Raw genomic sequence first — 16,988 nt, 5'->3', positions numbered from 1 at the left:
AAATCCTCCAACAGTGACCTGCTTTGTTTGGACAAAGAGTGTTCACCCACTGTCTGCTCACCATGACTGCTGGGCCACTCTCTCTCTCTCTCTGAGCATTACAAACACGTACTCACACCCACTTGCCTTACGACACATTCTATTTGACAGTGTCAGAACAGCTTTTCTCACACAGAAGAGGAAGAGACATTGTGTATGTGTACGTGTATATGTGTGTGTGTGTTTGTATGTGTGTGTGTGTGTGTGTGCGCCTGCATGTGTCTCTGCGTGTGCTTAAAACCTCATTTGTCTACGGGCAAGCCCATCCCTGAGGGCTGTATTAGCAGCATTATGCACCGTAATGGGCTGACATGTTAATCTGAAACTCTATTCTCTGTGGCTAATGAACATATCCATCCTGGTCTGTCTTTATGTGTGTGCGTGCATGTGTGTGTGTGTGTGTGTGTGTGTGTGTGTGTGTGTGCGTGCATTAATAAAGGCAATATGAACCATTTCTTTGACACTTCTGCTTCTGTAAACATGAATTTGAAGATTAGTGCCAAGGTGATGGGGTTCATGTCTTTTTATACTAACAATGATTTTGGTTGGCATTAATTTTGAATCACACTCACAATTTGTGTGTGTGTGTGTGTGTGTGTGTGTGTGTGTGTGTGTGAGTGAGTGCATGCTTGTGTACTTGTGCTTGTGCGTTTGTGTTGTGCCTTCTGTAGTGTTCCTGACTCCATGGGACTGGTCTGACCCAGAACTGTCAGATCTTTGTCTCCCCCTCACACACACAAATATGCACACACACACACACACACACACACATGCTGACACACACACATACACACACCTAGTAGGTGAAGATGACAAATGTTTGTTGGACAAAACCAGTGGAGGACAGGGTGCTGGGATGGGGTTAGAAAGGCTGTCCTGCCATGCCAACACTCATACATCAGTCTACTCCTTACAAGCAGAGAGAACAACACTGAAGGAAGCCCATACACACAAATGCCACACACATACATGCACATACATGCAGGCAGTGCTGACCAGAGGGCTCCTCAGCAGAGAGGGGAGGAAAACACAGGGAGCTGCGATATGGCATCGTCATCACAGGCATAAACACACCAACTCTGGCCATGTGTGACACAGCCGAGTATCAGCCTAAGTACCTCCACTAACACATGTAGTATGGAACAGCAGCATCACCTGCCACGACACTACTGCTCCAATATATTCATCACATCCAAAACTGAAACATCACATGCACTTTTTTGCTTTTTTGCTCTCCGGGATTGCCATCACAAACACAACATCCGTTCCACAATATCTGATGCATCAGCAGTAGATTACCCTCATTCTGGAGAGTGGAATTTCACTGCAACTGAGCTGCTTTCCTTATTTCTCAGTTTTGCTTCACCCGCAATCCGTTGCATCATCTCTCCCCTCTGTGACTAGTGTGGAAATGACCACTGCTGTGCATGTGCTTGTGTGAGTGTGTGCATGCAAGAGAGTGTGTGATGTTGTGGGAGCGCTAATGCATGTGCACGCCAGTCATAATGTCGGCATAATGTCTCCAGGTCTGTGACTGTGTAACTAATACTTGTATTATTGCTAGAATAAAACATTACGCTGAACCAAGCAGGATTAGAAAACAGGCATGACAGCCTCTTCCCACTCCTCTCTCTCTCCCTCTCTCTCTTTCTTTCTCTCTCTCTCTCTTTCTGTCTCTCTCTTTCACGCTCTCTCTCTATCACACACACACACACACACACACACACACACACACTTGCATGCATGTGTGGAAGCAAGCAGCCTCGGGGCCATGTACACGAGCAAGCGGCCATGTTTCTTTCACGAGAGGCTTCAGTGAGACTGTCATCATCAGGATGGTGCTTGCTCGCTCTGTCTCGGTCTCACACGCACATTCAAATACTGTACTCTGTGTGTGACATCATGCAGCGCACTTAGACTGGAGGGTCAGAGCAGCATTATGTGCTGAGGCTTCATTGTCGTCATGGTTGGTGACTACAACACTCCTTATTCAGCTCTCTCTTGGTCTCCCTCGGCCTCATTCTATCTTTCTCTCTCCCTCTGTCTCTCTTACACTCTCTCTCTCTCACACACACACACACACACACACACACACACAAACTTCAAAGGCATCTTAGTTTACCAGCAGTTCCCTTCAATCTGAATCAACTGACAATGAGAATGCCCTGCAATCTCACACCCACTGTGTGGCATAGAAAGGCAGGCTGAGGCATACATAGAGAGAAGAGACTGTCCCAGCCCAGTCAGTGCTAAGTGTACCCTGCCCTCCTCTGTGTGGCCAGCAGGGCTCTCATCCTCTGGACCCGAGCTCTGGATGACAAGCTGTACAGTCAGCGGAGAGTCAACACTCTTCTGCTGAATAAAAACCCTCAGTGGGTCCACATTTTAACCTACTACAAGAGATTTGGAGTGTCTGTTTTGGGATACTGTCACTGGTGAGCTCTTGAGGCTGTATGGGCATGTGACATCATCTTCTACTTTTCAATGTGGGGTCTGGGACACCTAGGGGATCTTTGAGTTAGACTCCAGGGGATCTCAAGCCAATTAAGGATTACTTTAATTGGACTATGGCGTCATTTGTTAGAATTTAGCACAATTAGACACCTGGGCGGCTTATGCAATCATAAGTTTCACCTTTTCCACTAGGCCATCATCCCCACACAGTATAAACAGTTACACAAATCAATACTAAATCATATCACACACCAGAAATCTTTCCATCTGGGTTTTCAGAATGAAACAGTCTTTTCAGATGAGGTCTGTGGTGTGCTAAGTGTGGGGTCTGTGACATGTACCACAACCCACCCCCCACCCCCCACCCTATCCTGACCCTGACCCTCCTCCCTTCAGGCCCGGCTGTCCCTCACCTGAGGCAGCGCAGCGTTGATCTGCCGCTGGAGCACGTCCCTTTCATGCAGCGCCCCCTGCAGCTTGGTCTGAGACTGGATCAGGGTCTCCTGAGTCTCCCTAAGGGACTCCAGGAGCTTGTCTCTCTCGTCCAGCATGTTGACCATCAGCTGCTCGAAGTTGGCCTCCTGGTCCGAGCCGTTCTGGACGCCCCCGGTGCCTCTCGGAGGACCAGCCGAGTCTCCCTCGGTGATGGTCGGCATCACCTCGCACATCATCTTTCCCTGCTCTGTGGTGTGGGCGAAGCTACAGGAGAGTGTCGCTGTGGGATTTGAGACGGGAAATTTATATGTGGGTTACAAGCCTGATAAACACACTTACCCTACAAAAACTGATAAGACGGCCTAGACGAACAGCCTAGAATTGCAATCCTATAGCCTACGTGTGGGCTATGATTGAAAGCACCGGGCTACATCAAATACAGTTTATCATCCATCAAGCATACAATAAGCTTTATATCGCCTTACCTAATCAGTGGAATTGAAACGATGAGATGATGAGTGACCTTTCATCCATATTAACCGGCGTTTGTTCACCCCGTGAGCAGATCCGCCCTGCCCGGCGCGCCATGCACTCACATGTAGAAATCCCGACGAGATATGATTGACAGCTCAGAAATGGCAACGCTTGGAGTGATTACGCCTAAATGCACTGTGATCATAATCGAGCGGGGAAAAACAGCAGAACCACAGAAATACCCGACGCCCAGAGAGTAGAAATTCAAATCCTTAGTGGCGGGGACAGAGAGAGCAAGTCATATCTGCATCCGCCGTCCCTGCTGCCATCTCTCCACACCGCCGCCGAGCCGACGCTCACTCCTCCTCCCACTCTCTCTCTCTCTCTCTCTCTCTCTCTCTCACACACACACACACACACACACACACACACACACACACACACACACACACACACACACACACACCACACTAGGGGTTCTGCAGCTGTCACTACCAGGCTACGGCTCTGAAAATAAGGGACCAACTCCCAGTGATCAGCCCGTACACGATTTGCACCACATGAGTGCCATACAGAGAGGACTCAGCATTTTGCACAGCAGTCATCTCTTTAAACAAATCACGATCTTAAAAATCGTTTACAACGCAGGTAGGCTTTACACTCCAATTGTTAAATTTAATTAACTCCTCACATCAGCATCACTATGCACGTTCACGATCTGGCAGCTCAGGGACACGGTGCGCGATTGCGCGTTCCTGCACAGCCGTAACCAAAACAGGCGGCGTGTGCACTTGTGAGTCTGCAGCGCACCCTGCAGGATTTATGATGAATAAGATAGTAGGCTGATGCTCGAGTTGTGTCAATAGTGAAATGACAGTATCTCTCTCTCTCTCTCTCTCTCTCTCTCTCTCTCTCTCTCTCTCTCTCGCTCTCTCTCTCTCTCTCTCTCTCTCTCTCTCTCACACACACACACACACATACACACACACACACACACATCAGTTCAGTTCAATTAAGCTTTAGTGACATGACTATCAGAATACAGTGTTGTCAAAGCAGTGTGAGTTCTGTATACTCAAACAATGTGCTATGCTTTACATTGTATTAATATACGTAGGCCTACATAAAATAAGATTTTTTAATTGAATTGCATTAAGCCATAAAAGAGTAAACAAAGATATATGGAAAAGCAGGGTTCGAGTTATGTGGGAGCCAGTTCCCATAAGCATAGATTTGAGCTCCAATGAAAGCAATAAAATCATAGATCAGCGGGGCTCACTAATACATGAGTTCTAACATCTGACAACATCTGATCTAACAAACATCTGAATCACAAATAATGCGTTTTTCAATGTCATGAGTGTTACTTACGTTAAAGAGTTATAAAGAGGAAAAGGAACATGTTTTCCAAAAGAGCTAAACGCACCATATTCTCTGGTGAATGACAGTCACTATGGCTGCACTTCACCATCCAGCCACCAGGGGCGCAATGGGTTATTGCGCTAACTATGCCTCTAGAGAGCGCGCGCACCCATCTGGAAGAAGAGGCTAATACATGTAACAGGCAACACTATGTTTATAATATATTGATTAAAAAGTAGTTCGTTTGGTTAGTTTGGGTTTCTTACAAAGAAACAAACAAACAGCTTTAAATAACTGGAGTTCACCCGCTTAGCTGTTGACAACGCCATTGTTTCAGGACCATGGACAGCGCCGCTCGGTGGGTGTAGTCAGTCAGTGCATCTTGCAGGCTTTCTCTCTCTCTCTCTCTCTCTCTCTCTCTCTCTCCCTCTGTGTGTGTGTGTGTTTCAGTAGGGCATGTAGAAAAAAAGACCATTGCTCATATAGGAATGACAGTGTGTGCCAGCAATCAGGATTGATCTTTCTCTTCATTTTTGTTTGATATATTTCCATGATCACATGAAACACACACGCAGTAGCACTGAGGACCAACTGTTCACATCGCACCCTATAGAAAAACACATCCAAATTGCTCGGTGGTGTGAGAATAAAATAAATTGTATAGAATCCAACACAGCAGTCACAGCACTCTCAAAATTATTCTTCATTTCTCCCTCCATGTTCTCCTCTCTCCTGTGACTGGGAAACTTCATATTTCATCTGCTTTGAAATGTATTTCTTGTGATTTTTGGCGCACTTGAGTGTGACTTTGACCAATCACCTTAACAATAATCCTTAATCCAAGCATTAACAAACCAGCCCTTTGAACATAAAGTGACCAAGCTCTTGATGCATGGACTGACTGTGAGTGTAAGACAGCTAATCATGAGTTTCAAAGTGCAAGCAAAATGTTTGTGAAGATGTGGAAATTTCAAAGCCCAAAGCTGTGAAGGGATTGTCATTATTGTTATTGAGATTTTAGAAGGTTTTTCCTTGATTGATCTTGTTACAAAAACTGCAACTAGAGCAGCAAGGAAAATTCAGCTAATCTGACAATACCAACTGATCAAAAAACTGATCAAAATACATATTTAGAATTGATGGAATAAAAGTTATAAGAATCATATTTTTCATCTCTAGGTTTTACCATCTGAGGATTCATTAGTATGAGCTTGATCCTGTACCTGCCCTAACAACACATTTATTTGTTCCTCCATCTTACTCTTTTGTTAAAACTATGAAACAACAAAAATAGCTAAAAGGATAAAGCATAGATCATCAAACTAAATTTCAATGGATTTTCAACATTGTCAGATGACTGTATCAGTTAAAAGAAGTTCCATTTGTTCAAACTTCCCCTTTTCAAGTCCATCACAGAGCTAACACAGACACACAAACACACTCACACTGACATTATTCACACCAGGCAATTTGTTTTTCATGTCGTCCTGCAGGAAAACTGGAGCACCTGCAGGAAACCCATGCAAACATGCAAACAACATGAGAGGGGAACCTGGTCCTTGGTCCTTCGTGTTGTGAGGTGACCAGACTAACCACTGAGTCACCTGGCTGGCCTTACAGGTATTCAGACAAATAAAATGCATTAAGTAGTCTAATTCTTCCTGCCCAGAGATTTCTGAGTCCCATCGCTAGACTCTTGGTATTTTATTTTCAAGTTCTCCTCCTGGCCTTTTTGTGTTTTAGTGTATCTGATGTGTGAGAATTCACTGGTGACACTAAATTACTAAATCACTCTGGAGCAACACACAGTACATATTAACAAGTAAACAAGAAATTCAACTGTTAGTCCAGCTATGAATCTTTGAATCTTGAATCTTGATGCTGCTATGACTGAATGTCACAAGGACTTGGACCTGATATCAGCCGCTGATTTGGTCACAGTTAATGTGCACTGATTGGCTGGAAACCATCAGTTTGCATACCTCTTACAGGAAACGTCATCCTTCTGAATGTGAGACAGGGTTTGTATTCAAACCCTGTAGACCTTACAAATGTAAAAGCTTGACGGTTTGGAGGAACTTCACCGAGCTGTCAGGGTCTGAGGCTCAAAGACACTGAGGCAGTGGCTTTTAAGGAAAGTAAAGGTGTTCCTCAGTTTCATGTTTTCTCCCTTTTCTTTTTTCTTTTCTTTTCTTTTTTTTTTTTTTACAGTCAGTCCTACCACAGACTGTCGTACTGTTTAATTTCTGTCATACTGTTTCTGTCACACTGTTTAATTTCTATGTCACCGCATTCTCAATATAATAGGTCTAATAGCTGTTCTACACAGCAGGGAGTAGATGTCAGTGAAAATAGACATTAAATGGAAAATCTGATAAATTGGATTAAAAATGAAATTGTTTACTTAAAGATCATTGCTAAATTGCTAAATTAAGTGTGACAGACCTTTTTTTAAACACTGGCTATGAAAGAGCTTATGAAAGAAAATATATTTTTTCTTTTTCTTTTCCTTTTTCTGTTTCTGTTTGTTTGTTTGTTTGTTTCTCTTTCTTTCTTTCTTTCTTTCTTTCTTTCTTTCTTTCTTTCTTTCTTTCTTTCTTTCTCTCTTTAATAGCATTAAATTACCCTTTTTGCTTCCTAGGCCTATAATAATAATTTGTAAACATGTTAATTCTGTTAATTCTGTTATATTTAGACAATACACTATTCAAGAAAGTTGGCTGTCAGCTTTAGAAGCTTCTCTATGCTCCTCAGAAACTTTGACAAATAAAACAAAAACAAAATCTATCTATCTATCTATCTATCTATCTATCTATCTATCTATCTATCTATCTATCTATCTATCTATCTATCTATCTATCTATCTATCTATCTATCTATCTATCTATCTATTAACCGGTAGATGGCAGTAATGCAGCAGAAAGCGTCTACTCTTCCGAAAATTTAAAAGAAGAAAAAAAGAACCCCCAAATGGTAGTCTCGCGTTACTTGCACTCTCTACGTCATTCCATGATGGCTGAAGATCCTGGAGGAACAATTTTCAATTTCTCTCTCATTTTTCTCTTTTTCTCTTTACCTCTGCTTGTCACAGAGACATGGCAGGACTCACAGCCCTGTTAAGCGTCCACAGATCATTGATATCGTCATGCCCAAGAAAGGGAACCGAAAACGGCTGAAATTTAGGGCCGGGGACGTCTGTTCGGAATCAGGTAGCTATGCTAACGTTTGTGTTAGCCGCGATGCTAACGCTAGCCCGCCTACTAGCGCTCGGCTTCCTGCCTGCTGAGGTGCGCGATTTGGTGTTTATTGCTGAATGTTTGTAAGACTTTGTTGCTTAATCCATGTCCAGTGACGTTTTGGACTTTGTTAAACTGTTATCATAAAGAGCAAATAGATTCGGTCTTATCATCTGGGAGAAACTGTTTGAGTGATGTCATCTGCTCCCAACTCGCCATGGATGCTAAACTTCATTCATTGGACTTAGTGAGACTTTGAGTTGCATCACCTCTTTCCTTTATTTATTTAATTTTATAAAGTCCTGACTCTCTCTGTTAGCCGATACAGTGTGTTTTAGCTTTATTTGCGCTTGCACAATGTTGAATTATTAATTTTTGTAGCTAATATAATTATTTGGTTGTGTATGTCAGCACTTCTGCAGCGAGCTTTAATATTTATCTCTTTCCAGCTGGCACATATAGCTGTTTAGAGACAAGTGGTAGACTAGAGACAGACTTAAAGAACTGCAGACCATGTGATCATATCAGGTTTTCTGATATTCAGTCAAAAGACATGCAGTAACAGAGCAGTAACACTGTAATACATTAGGAAATCTCGCTATTTTCTTTGGTCTATTCTAGTGACAGTTGCTGATTATGCCAATGCTGATCCAGCCGTTGTGAAATCAGGGCGGGTGAAAAAGGCTGTTGTGAATGCAGTTGAAAAAGAAGGTAAATCAATCATGATATATGATGTGTTTTTTTGTGAAAATGCACATTTAAAAAAATGTTTTCCACGTTCCCTATCCTGTGTAGATATTAGTGCATGGACATTAAAGTGTCAGTAAGCCCTGAGATTCACATGCTAACCTAACACTGTGTGTTTCAGTGAAATTACTCTGTGGCCTGGAAGCATCTCAGGGTGCTGTACAGGAGGTCCTCTCATCTGCAGTGAGCGTCACAGCAGATGCTTTGGAGAGCAGTGATGAGCTAGACCCTGAAGACGGAGAAAATGAAACTAAAGTGGCCCGCAAGAAGAAAAACAAAAGGAGAAAAGGTATTGTTAGTCACATCTTGTAGTCACATCTTGTAGGATGTCCACTTGGTCGAATGAGTTGTCCATTATTTAGTAGTCATCCATTCATCTTGACACCTAGGTTATGTTGTTAAAGGATACAGTGATGCTGCCTGACCGTTTACTTTGGTGTTTTTTATGTTGGTGTTTGTAGAAAGCAGTGAAAGCAGTGATGGGGAAGAGTATCCTGTAGATATTTGGTTGGTGCTGTCTTCCTATATCCGCCCTGAGGATGTGTGCAGATTTGCTCTAATCTGCAGAAATGCCTGGACTGTCACCTGCACTGCAGCCTTTTGGACCAGGCTGTATAGAAGGTGAGTTGCTCTGCCTTGTTTGGTGGCTTTGCTGCTCAGCAGCATTTTCTGCTTGACTCTTACTTCTGCTGTCTGAGTTAAGTATACAGTGTCTTGACTACAGTTTTGCAAACACATCAAGTAGTGGGGCAGACTTGTATGTTGTATATTTCATGTTTTTTTTTTTTCCTTTTCACCCATCTGGTCATCTCTCTCCACAGACACTACAGCATGGATGTTGAACTGCCGTTTCGTCTCCAGCCTGATTGTGTTGACAGGATGCGCTGTCTGCGGGCCCGTGTGATTCGCTCCCTCTTCCATTTGTATGAACCATTTGCCTTGCGTGTTTCCAAAATTCCTGCCCTGCCAGAATCCACGCCCACAACTCTGCTCAACTCCAAGGTAAACTTGGACGGAATCGATCAGTGCAGTGCATATCTAAGTATAGGCATTGGGAGCGCAAGTTATTTTTTCCTTTAGTGTTCCTAGAGATTTATCCGATTTACATCTCACTGCAAAAGATGCATAAGCAGTAACAGTATAAACTGTCAGCCTTTAGATTTAGTCTGTTTTATTCAGTGTTGCAGTCGTACAGCCCCAGTCAGGTGAGCATAGAACTGGAGCAGTTAACTATTCTGTCTATTTAATTTTATTATTGTTTAATTTTTTTATACAAAAAATAAATGTTCAAGTAGTTCTGAATTTAAAGATTAAACTTACAATATGCAACTTTTTGCCTTGAGGTAGCAAGTGTATCATTCATCCTGCCCTCGTCTCTGTCCATTGATCAAGTTGCCATCACATTGCTTGTCCCTCGTTTTGATGAGCTGTTTGTCTTGAGACACCATCTAACTTGAGGCTGAGGTCACTGCTTGTTGTAAAGGCACCACAGGCATTGAGGGAGACGCTGAGCACTCTGGCAATCTGTGGTTAAAAAATAAGGGCATTGCCAATGTTCACCCATGTTTTTGAATGGGTGTTTCGCTTCACTCCTCCTTGGTGCTTTACTGCTTTTGGCTTTGTTGCTGTTACTACGGCTTCCCTGCACTTGATAGCCACCGCCTAGCTCACTTCTGGCCGTGCCCAGGCAAAAAGTACAAGTCTGAAAAATGTCTTGAACCAGAGCCATGGTTTTTCCTGGCGCAAATTTGAGGCAAAGGCGGTAGACAGGCCGTGGGTGTGGTGTCATAATCACAGTGACAGAGTAACAGACACACATAGATTGCTGCCTGTAATATTTTTTAAATAATATTTTTAAAGTAAAAGTAACTTTTTTTTTTTTTTTTTAAGTCTAATTGGTTTAATGATTTATTTACAGGTACAAATGTTTAAAAAAAAAAAAAAAAAGTTACAAGAGCTTCATTTAACCAGACAGACCTATGTGCTGTGTCATTATTCCCACAAAGATGCACAGTAGAGTTGCAACTAACGATTACTTTCATTATTGATTAATCTGCCCATTAGTTTTTTTTTTTTGATGAACGTAATAATTGTTTTTTTCCATTCATGTCACAAATGGTGACAAATGTTGATCACAGTTTCCCACAGCCCAAGGTGATGTCCTGAAATATCTTGTTTTGTCCCAACCAACAGTCTGCTGCCCAAAGATTTTTAGTCTACTGTCCTAGAGGACTAAAGAAATCAGAAAATATTAACATTTGAGAAGGTAGAATCAGAGAATTTGCAAATTTTCTTCTTAAAAATCCCTCAAAACAGTTAAGGAATTATCAAAACAGTTGGCGATTAATTTGATAGTTGGCAACTAATTGATTATTTGGCTTAACTTTGCAGCTCTACTGCACAGCACTTCCAACTGGCTGGCAGTTAAAATCTCTATCTGTCTGTCTTACTGAATTTGGTATATTTTAAATGCTCGAATATGTCTGTATAACTCTGTTGTATTTGATTATGGTTGCTTTAGTTATTACTAGCATGGTCTGTCAACGCTGAAACTTGTCATAATGCATTTTTTGTATGCAGAAGGACTATGAATTTAAATGATAATAATAGTACAATAAGTCAAGCCCTATCTCCCCCCAGCTGTTCTTCTTCACATGAATTGTGAATATGGAGTAGGACCTAATGCTGTGCTTACTCGCCTACAACATGTTGTCATTGTATTTCATCTGTCGTCTTCATTCTCTCCAACTCTCTTCTGAAAAAAGTCTGTGATTCTACTGCCACATTTGCAAAGTTGAAAACAGCCTTCGTTGTGACTTGGAAAATTGACTGGGTTGGGAACACAGGTGAAGTAATATTAGAGAAAAATTCATTGAAATGTATGAAGTTGTTTTGGAACTAAAGAAATTCTGATTCGCCTGTGTGATGAACGGTCCAGACATTGTTTGACTGCAGGGTGTACTCCCTTGGTTAATCCAGCATCAGCCTCTATAGGTAGGTAGGTAGGTAGGTAGGTAGGTAGATACTTTATTCATCCCGCAGGAAATTCACATTTTCTTCAGCAGTGTCCACAGATTACAAATTAAGTAAATTAAAAAATAGAAATAAATAGAAATAAATTTTAGTCTGCTGGACAGGATAGTGGGTAGTGAACACAAACTCTGCTCCACCTTTTAATAGTCTGACATCAGTTGCTTGAATCAAGTAGTAATAATTTTCTATTAATGTAATTTATTAAGGTTGTGACATAGGCTATACATATTATGTGGTTGCATCACTTCACAGCTTTCCTTGCACAGGTGTGCAAGAACTTGTAATGATGAGATATTGGACTTTATTGCAGAGAAGACACTGAGGCCTAACTGTGTGTTACTTAATGTTGACTCAGCAAAAATAAACAAAGGCTACTGCCAAAAAGGCAGGATTATCCTAGACTGACAAGACTGTACACTCGTGACTGTAAAGGAAAAAAAAAGAGAAAAGACTATCAGTATGACTTAGCTCACTCCACACTGAAAAGTGAGCTAATGTGTGAATCGTAGCTTTATCTTCACTTGAGTAAAAATACATGTACACACATCTTTTAAAGTAATATAAGTTAAGGTTAAATGGATAAAAATGTATGTATTATTTTCTTTATATTTTCCTAGTCTGAAAATAGCCAGGATGTGGCAAGGAACATATAAAGAATGAAGAGATAACACGTCATTGAGTAGCACATGAGCACAAACTGGTGCAGACTGTGGAAAACTCTGTGCAGTTGCCATTGTTTTGAATGGGTTTGCCATCTCTCTGTTTATACCCTATTTAACAGGTTAGTTCCCCAGCCAGGTGTCAGAATTATGAGTAATTTGCCTATTGCTAAGTAACTCATATTTGATATATGGAATTGTACTATGAGTATTTGGCTAATTTTATGCTTTGTTTGGCTAGAGCTTGGCTTCACACTAGGCTTTATGCAGCTGGTGGACTGAATCCTGATGTTTTGAGACCAAAGGCAGAACTATAGTGGTTTATAGTGGGATCTTCCATGCCCGTCCTATCGACTTCAGTATTATTGGCTAAATTGGGCGCCAGTGCAAGCACTGTTACGTTGCATATTGTCCCTTTCTTCTTTATATGTTCCTTGGAATGAGATAAATATACACTTACATAAAAACTTTGCATATGGCTGCAGAAAAATGTTCACTTGGGTTGCTGCGTTTCTCCTTTTGTAGTGTTTACTGTTCTGGGTCAAAAAAGTGTCAGGCACTCGGCCAGAGGCAATGTGGGAGTTCAACTTCAAGTTTATACAGCAGGTAAACAGCCTCTCTTACAAAAAAAAGACCATATTTCTCTCCAAAGATCATATTTTTTTTCCAAAGCTGATAGTTTAGTGACCAGTGCTATTATAAATATTTGTGTATGTTTCTTTGATCGTCACCCTCTCAGCAGGGGCACAGTAAGAATGGCAGTGCCAAGTCCCTGCGGATGCCCCGGCAGTATGAAGATGTGCACAATAACCCAGACTCTGACTGCTACCTGCTCCAGGTCACCACTCTCAACTTCATCTACACCCCTGTGGTCATGGGAATGACCCTCAGCCTGGTAAGTACATTAACTCTGGGTTTAGCTTTAACTGTGCTTTTGAGAGTGGAGAGAACTGCACTAATTAAATCTGTTATCTAGATGCTGTCAAGTCCTAGGGATAAATAATAAAAAGCAGTGTTTCCCCTAGGATTTAGGCTTTGGCGAGGGGGGGGATTTTGGGGGTACACAAACATTTTTGAGGGTGGGGACAATATTAATAAGTTGCTCAATATTCTTCAGATTTGTACTCATTGACTCATCTATATTAATAGAAAATTGAACAAATTAAGGAGTCATATTTATCAAACTTAACATTTTATTTTATTTATTATTTGCCACGACTCAGGCTGTCGTACCGTGCGTTTAAAAAATGCTGATATTTTCGCCTGTTCTTCAGGCAGCTGGAGCCAACGTGACATGAATTATTTATTTCACTTATGGGAGTACAGGTTTGATTTTCCTCTGTTCTCTGTCTGCGTGTGGATGGGTGCACACATGTGTGACTATTGTGTGATTAGAGCGAAGCCCCGCCCTGCCTTCTCACAAGACAGAAGAGCACATTCCCACCAAATAGACCCTATACTGAAATTATATAAATTAGGTTAATAATCAACCTGAACATATTTAGTTTATTTTACAAAAATACGTTTTAGACATATTCTAGAGAAACGTGACGTTAAATTATTTCTGTTGTGATTTTATTTATTTTTTTAATTTGAAAATTAATTAAATTAAATTAATTTAGCGTGACTTTCAGGCGAGGCGGGAGGCTCTGTTGGCAAGACACTGCGCCCCGCCAATAGAATGATAGGGGAAACACTGAAAAGAAAAGATCTAGGTATCAACAGTGACTTATAATTTGGCCAGTCTAATCTGTTGTCACATTCAGATACATCATCAACTTAGTTATTTATATCTGTAGACTGGACAATAAAAGGCTTGTAATTATAATTAAAAACCAGTAAAGGACAGATTTGTTCAGTGTAGATATATCTACTTAAGTATTGTGATCCTTTTTGTAAAAAATATTTTTAATTGATTTTTTTTTAAATAACTGAATCAATTCAAAGTAAAGGTATCATTGGTATCATGAAACTAGATGACGTAAGGAATCTGTTGGTAACCAGTATGTCACGCCAGGTTTGTTGGCAAGGTGGCTAAATATTGCTCCAAAGTTAGGCTAAATTTTGGCGAGGGAAAAACTGGCATGGCCATTTTCAAAGGGCCTCTGATCTCAAGATATCTGAATGAAAATGGGCTCTCTGGGCACCCCCGGGTCTCCCATTTGCAGACATGCCCACATAAAGCCGAGCCTATGCAGTTTGGTGCAGAAACCAGGCAGTTTTTTCCATGCAGTAAAGATGTGTAATTTTGGCCTATTCTAGAATGGTGTATTTCTGCATACTGGGGCCTAAACAGTGTAGGAGTGGCATAAATTGACTGGAAAGCTGAGACTTGTGGATTCAATGAGCCCAGTTTTATTCATGTGTGATGTTAGCTCTCATAGTAGTCATATCATTTGTAGTGAGACCATTTTTTTTAAACTTGACATCACTGACTAATATGGCCCATTGTGACTTCTAGGATAATTACAGCCTCATGAATCTTTACATCCACAAATTAGAGGATAATTAAAGAAAATAAAATAAATAAAAACACAATAAATCGTAATGTTAGGTAAAGGTACCCAACTGGCACCTAGGTATCGTGATAGCATCGAACTGGCAGATAAGCATATTAACCTAGCCCTAGTAATTATGTGGAACAGAGTTGTCATATGATGGCCTCACAATAGCAAATCAGTGGAATCATCTCCAAAAACATCTAGCTTTTTCTCCTAGTGAGGAAGCTGCAACAGGACACTAGACTGCAAGGTTTTCGGTTATGATACAAGCCAAACCTCGATCATCTTGCTACTGATACAATTGTTAAATATTTGCAACCTATCGGTGCTGTAGAGAGCAGAATTGAGTCATTGTTTGTTGACCATTGGGGGGAAAAAAGGTTTGTGCACATTCCTACTAGGTCCTACCGCTTTTTCCCTGTTTCGTAATACCAACTGATCTCTGCCTTTCCCCCTAGTTCACAATCAACGTTAGCACTGACATGCGCCACCACCGCGTCCGTCTGGTGTTCCAGGACTCGCCGCTCCAGCGGGGGAGAAAGAGAGGGGAGCAGGGCGGGACCCAGGTGGTGCTGGATCCCGTACACAGTGTGAGGCTCATGGACTGGTGGCATCCACAGTACCCCTTCTCCTGCGCCTAGAGCCCTGCTCTCTTGGTTCCCACTACAGCAGACAGTCAAACCAAGAACTCTGCTGTTCTGATTCTAGAAACTTCAATGTCCACAGCTCCGCCCAGCCCCAAGATACACCTGGATACCCTGCACTCCAACAGCACTTGTTACCTTCAGCAGTCCTTCCTCCTCTCAAAACACCCACATGATAGAGTGCTCATATATGAGTTAACTTCATGAAAAGAATTTAAAGTCCAACTTTCCCCCACACATTCAATATTAATTGCACGTAGAATCATATGAACAGCTCATTTTCTTGTCAGGTGATTTTGGAAACTCATGGATTAATAGGGTGGAACATTTTCACTGTCCTCCCTCAGTTTGTTTTCTACTCACTGGGAAGGTAACTCTAAAATAACTTGATTTTTCATTATTTTGAATGTTCTAGAAGCTGTATCAAGTATGTTTTAATATTCTTTTAAAACCATGTGTTTTTATATATTTAATTTGATGCAGCCTCACTTTGTTGTATGTTGAGTATTGATGCTATTGCTCTAGACTGAAGGGGCCAAAGAGATGATTTACCTCAAACACCATCAACTCATCTGCTGGTATGAGCATTACACTTTCACTTTGATTGGATTCAGTTTTGTTTGGCCAAGGACTTCTTGGTTGACCTCAGTTGTCTTCTTGCTGAGTATTTGAGCCCTGTGCTTCTCTACTGCCACTTATGGGATCTCAGTCTAGATTTTGAATATCTGAAAGGCTTGACATTGGCAATGGATCTCACTAAAGTGGTCAAACTTATGTGTATTGAATGTGAGTAGAGTCATGTCAATCACTTGTGCTTGATTATTGTGTATCATGGAGGGAGCAATGTGTCACTGACATCTGTCCGTGTTTGTCCCATCAGATGCAGTCAACATCATTTAACTTGAATTGGTTTGTACATATTCATGCGTTGTGAAGGAAAAAGCAGTTTTTCTTTTGAATGATCACAGACTTATAAAAACGTAGTTGATTGACAGTAGCAGACAGACAGCTAGAATTTTCAGGCTAGCACTTGGAGATTGTTTTAGCATGTGGTCTAGTATTAGCAGAAGTGACTTCCACCCATAAACAAACTTGCTGCACTGAAATAAATCCTGAAACTGCCCATTCAAGCAACTGCGTGTCTTCTATAATGGAATGGAATGTCATAAACATGCCTGCTATATGTGTATGACCTATAGTAGTATACGTTGCTTCCCTCTTGTGGTCTGAAAGGGTATTGCTTGGGTTGGAGAGAGGAGTTGGCAGTAGTTATATGTTTGAGAGTATCCCTCATCCACATACATTTACCTTGGCAATAATCCATCACAAATCTTTCCTCCAGCATGTCTGAAAGGTTTCCATTACACTGTCCACCGGTCCTTCACCCCATAGGTGGTGGAGCCC

At 41.4% G+C, this 16,988-nt stretch overlaps 2 protein-coding genes across 3 annotated transcripts in view; one reads left to right on the top strand and one right to left on the bottom strand.

The window, feature by feature from the left end:
* ppfia4 (PTPRF interacting protein alpha 4) overlaps positions 1-3,170 on the bottom strand; it is a 60,269-nt gene extending 57,099 nt beyond the window's left edge. The window contains exon 1 of the mRNA XM_030052498.1: positions 2,907-3,170. Coding sequence (XP_029908358.1) covers positions 2,907-3,164 — 258 coding nt within the window. The 5' untranslated portion in view covers positions 3,165-3,170. The remainder of the gene's footprint in view (positions 1-2,906) is intronic.
* A 4,589-nt stretch (positions 3,171-7,759) lies between these two features.
* On the top strand, positions 7,760-16,714 carry tmem183a (transmembrane protein 183A). 2 transcript variants are annotated; one of them, XM_030052173.1, is made up of 8 exons: positions 7,760-7,973; positions 8,622-8,711; positions 8,869-9,036; positions 9,209-9,368; positions 9,569-9,749; positions 12,965-13,045; positions 13,182-13,334; positions 15,399-16,714. In XM_030052173.1, the coding sequence occupies exons 1-8, from the start codon at positions 7,910-7,912 to the stop codon at positions 15,579-15,581; spliced, it is 1,080 nt and encodes a 359-aa protein (XP_029908033.1). In that variant the 5' UTR covers positions 7,760-7,909; the 3' UTR covers positions 15,582-16,714. The 2 variants fall into 2 exon arrangements, with proteins under 2 accessions (XP_029908033.1, XP_029908032.1); XM_030052172.1 differs by having other exon boundaries at positions 13,179-13,334.
* The last annotated feature ends 274 nt before the right edge of the window (positions 16,715-16,988 follow it).

The sequence above is a fragment of the Myripristis murdjan genome, chromosome 5 (assembly GCF_902150065.1).
Source record: "Myripristis murdjan chromosome 5, fMyrMur1.1, whole genome shotgun sequence".
NCBI lineage: Eukaryota > Metazoa > Chordata > Actinopteri > Holocentriformes > Holocentridae > Myripristis > Myripristis murdjan.
Note: the sequence above shows the minus strand (reverse complement) of the source record. Positions and strands in the feature narration are given on the sequence as shown.

Bases quoted from the DNA above. Each gene is read 5' to 3' on its own strand.
- tmem183a (XM_030052172.1), top strand. From the start codon at position 7,910: ATGCCCAAGAAAGGGAACCGAAAACGGCTGAAATTTAGGGCCGGGGAC. The intron at 8,712-8,868 runs GTAAATCAATCA...TGTGTGTTTCAG, and splicing joins GAATGCAGTTGAAAAAGAAG to TGAAATTACTCTGTGGCCTG. The intron at 9,037-9,208 runs GTATTGTTAGTC...TGGTGTTTGTAG, and splicing joins GAAAAACAAAAGGAGAAAAG to AAAGCAGTGAAAGCAGTGAT.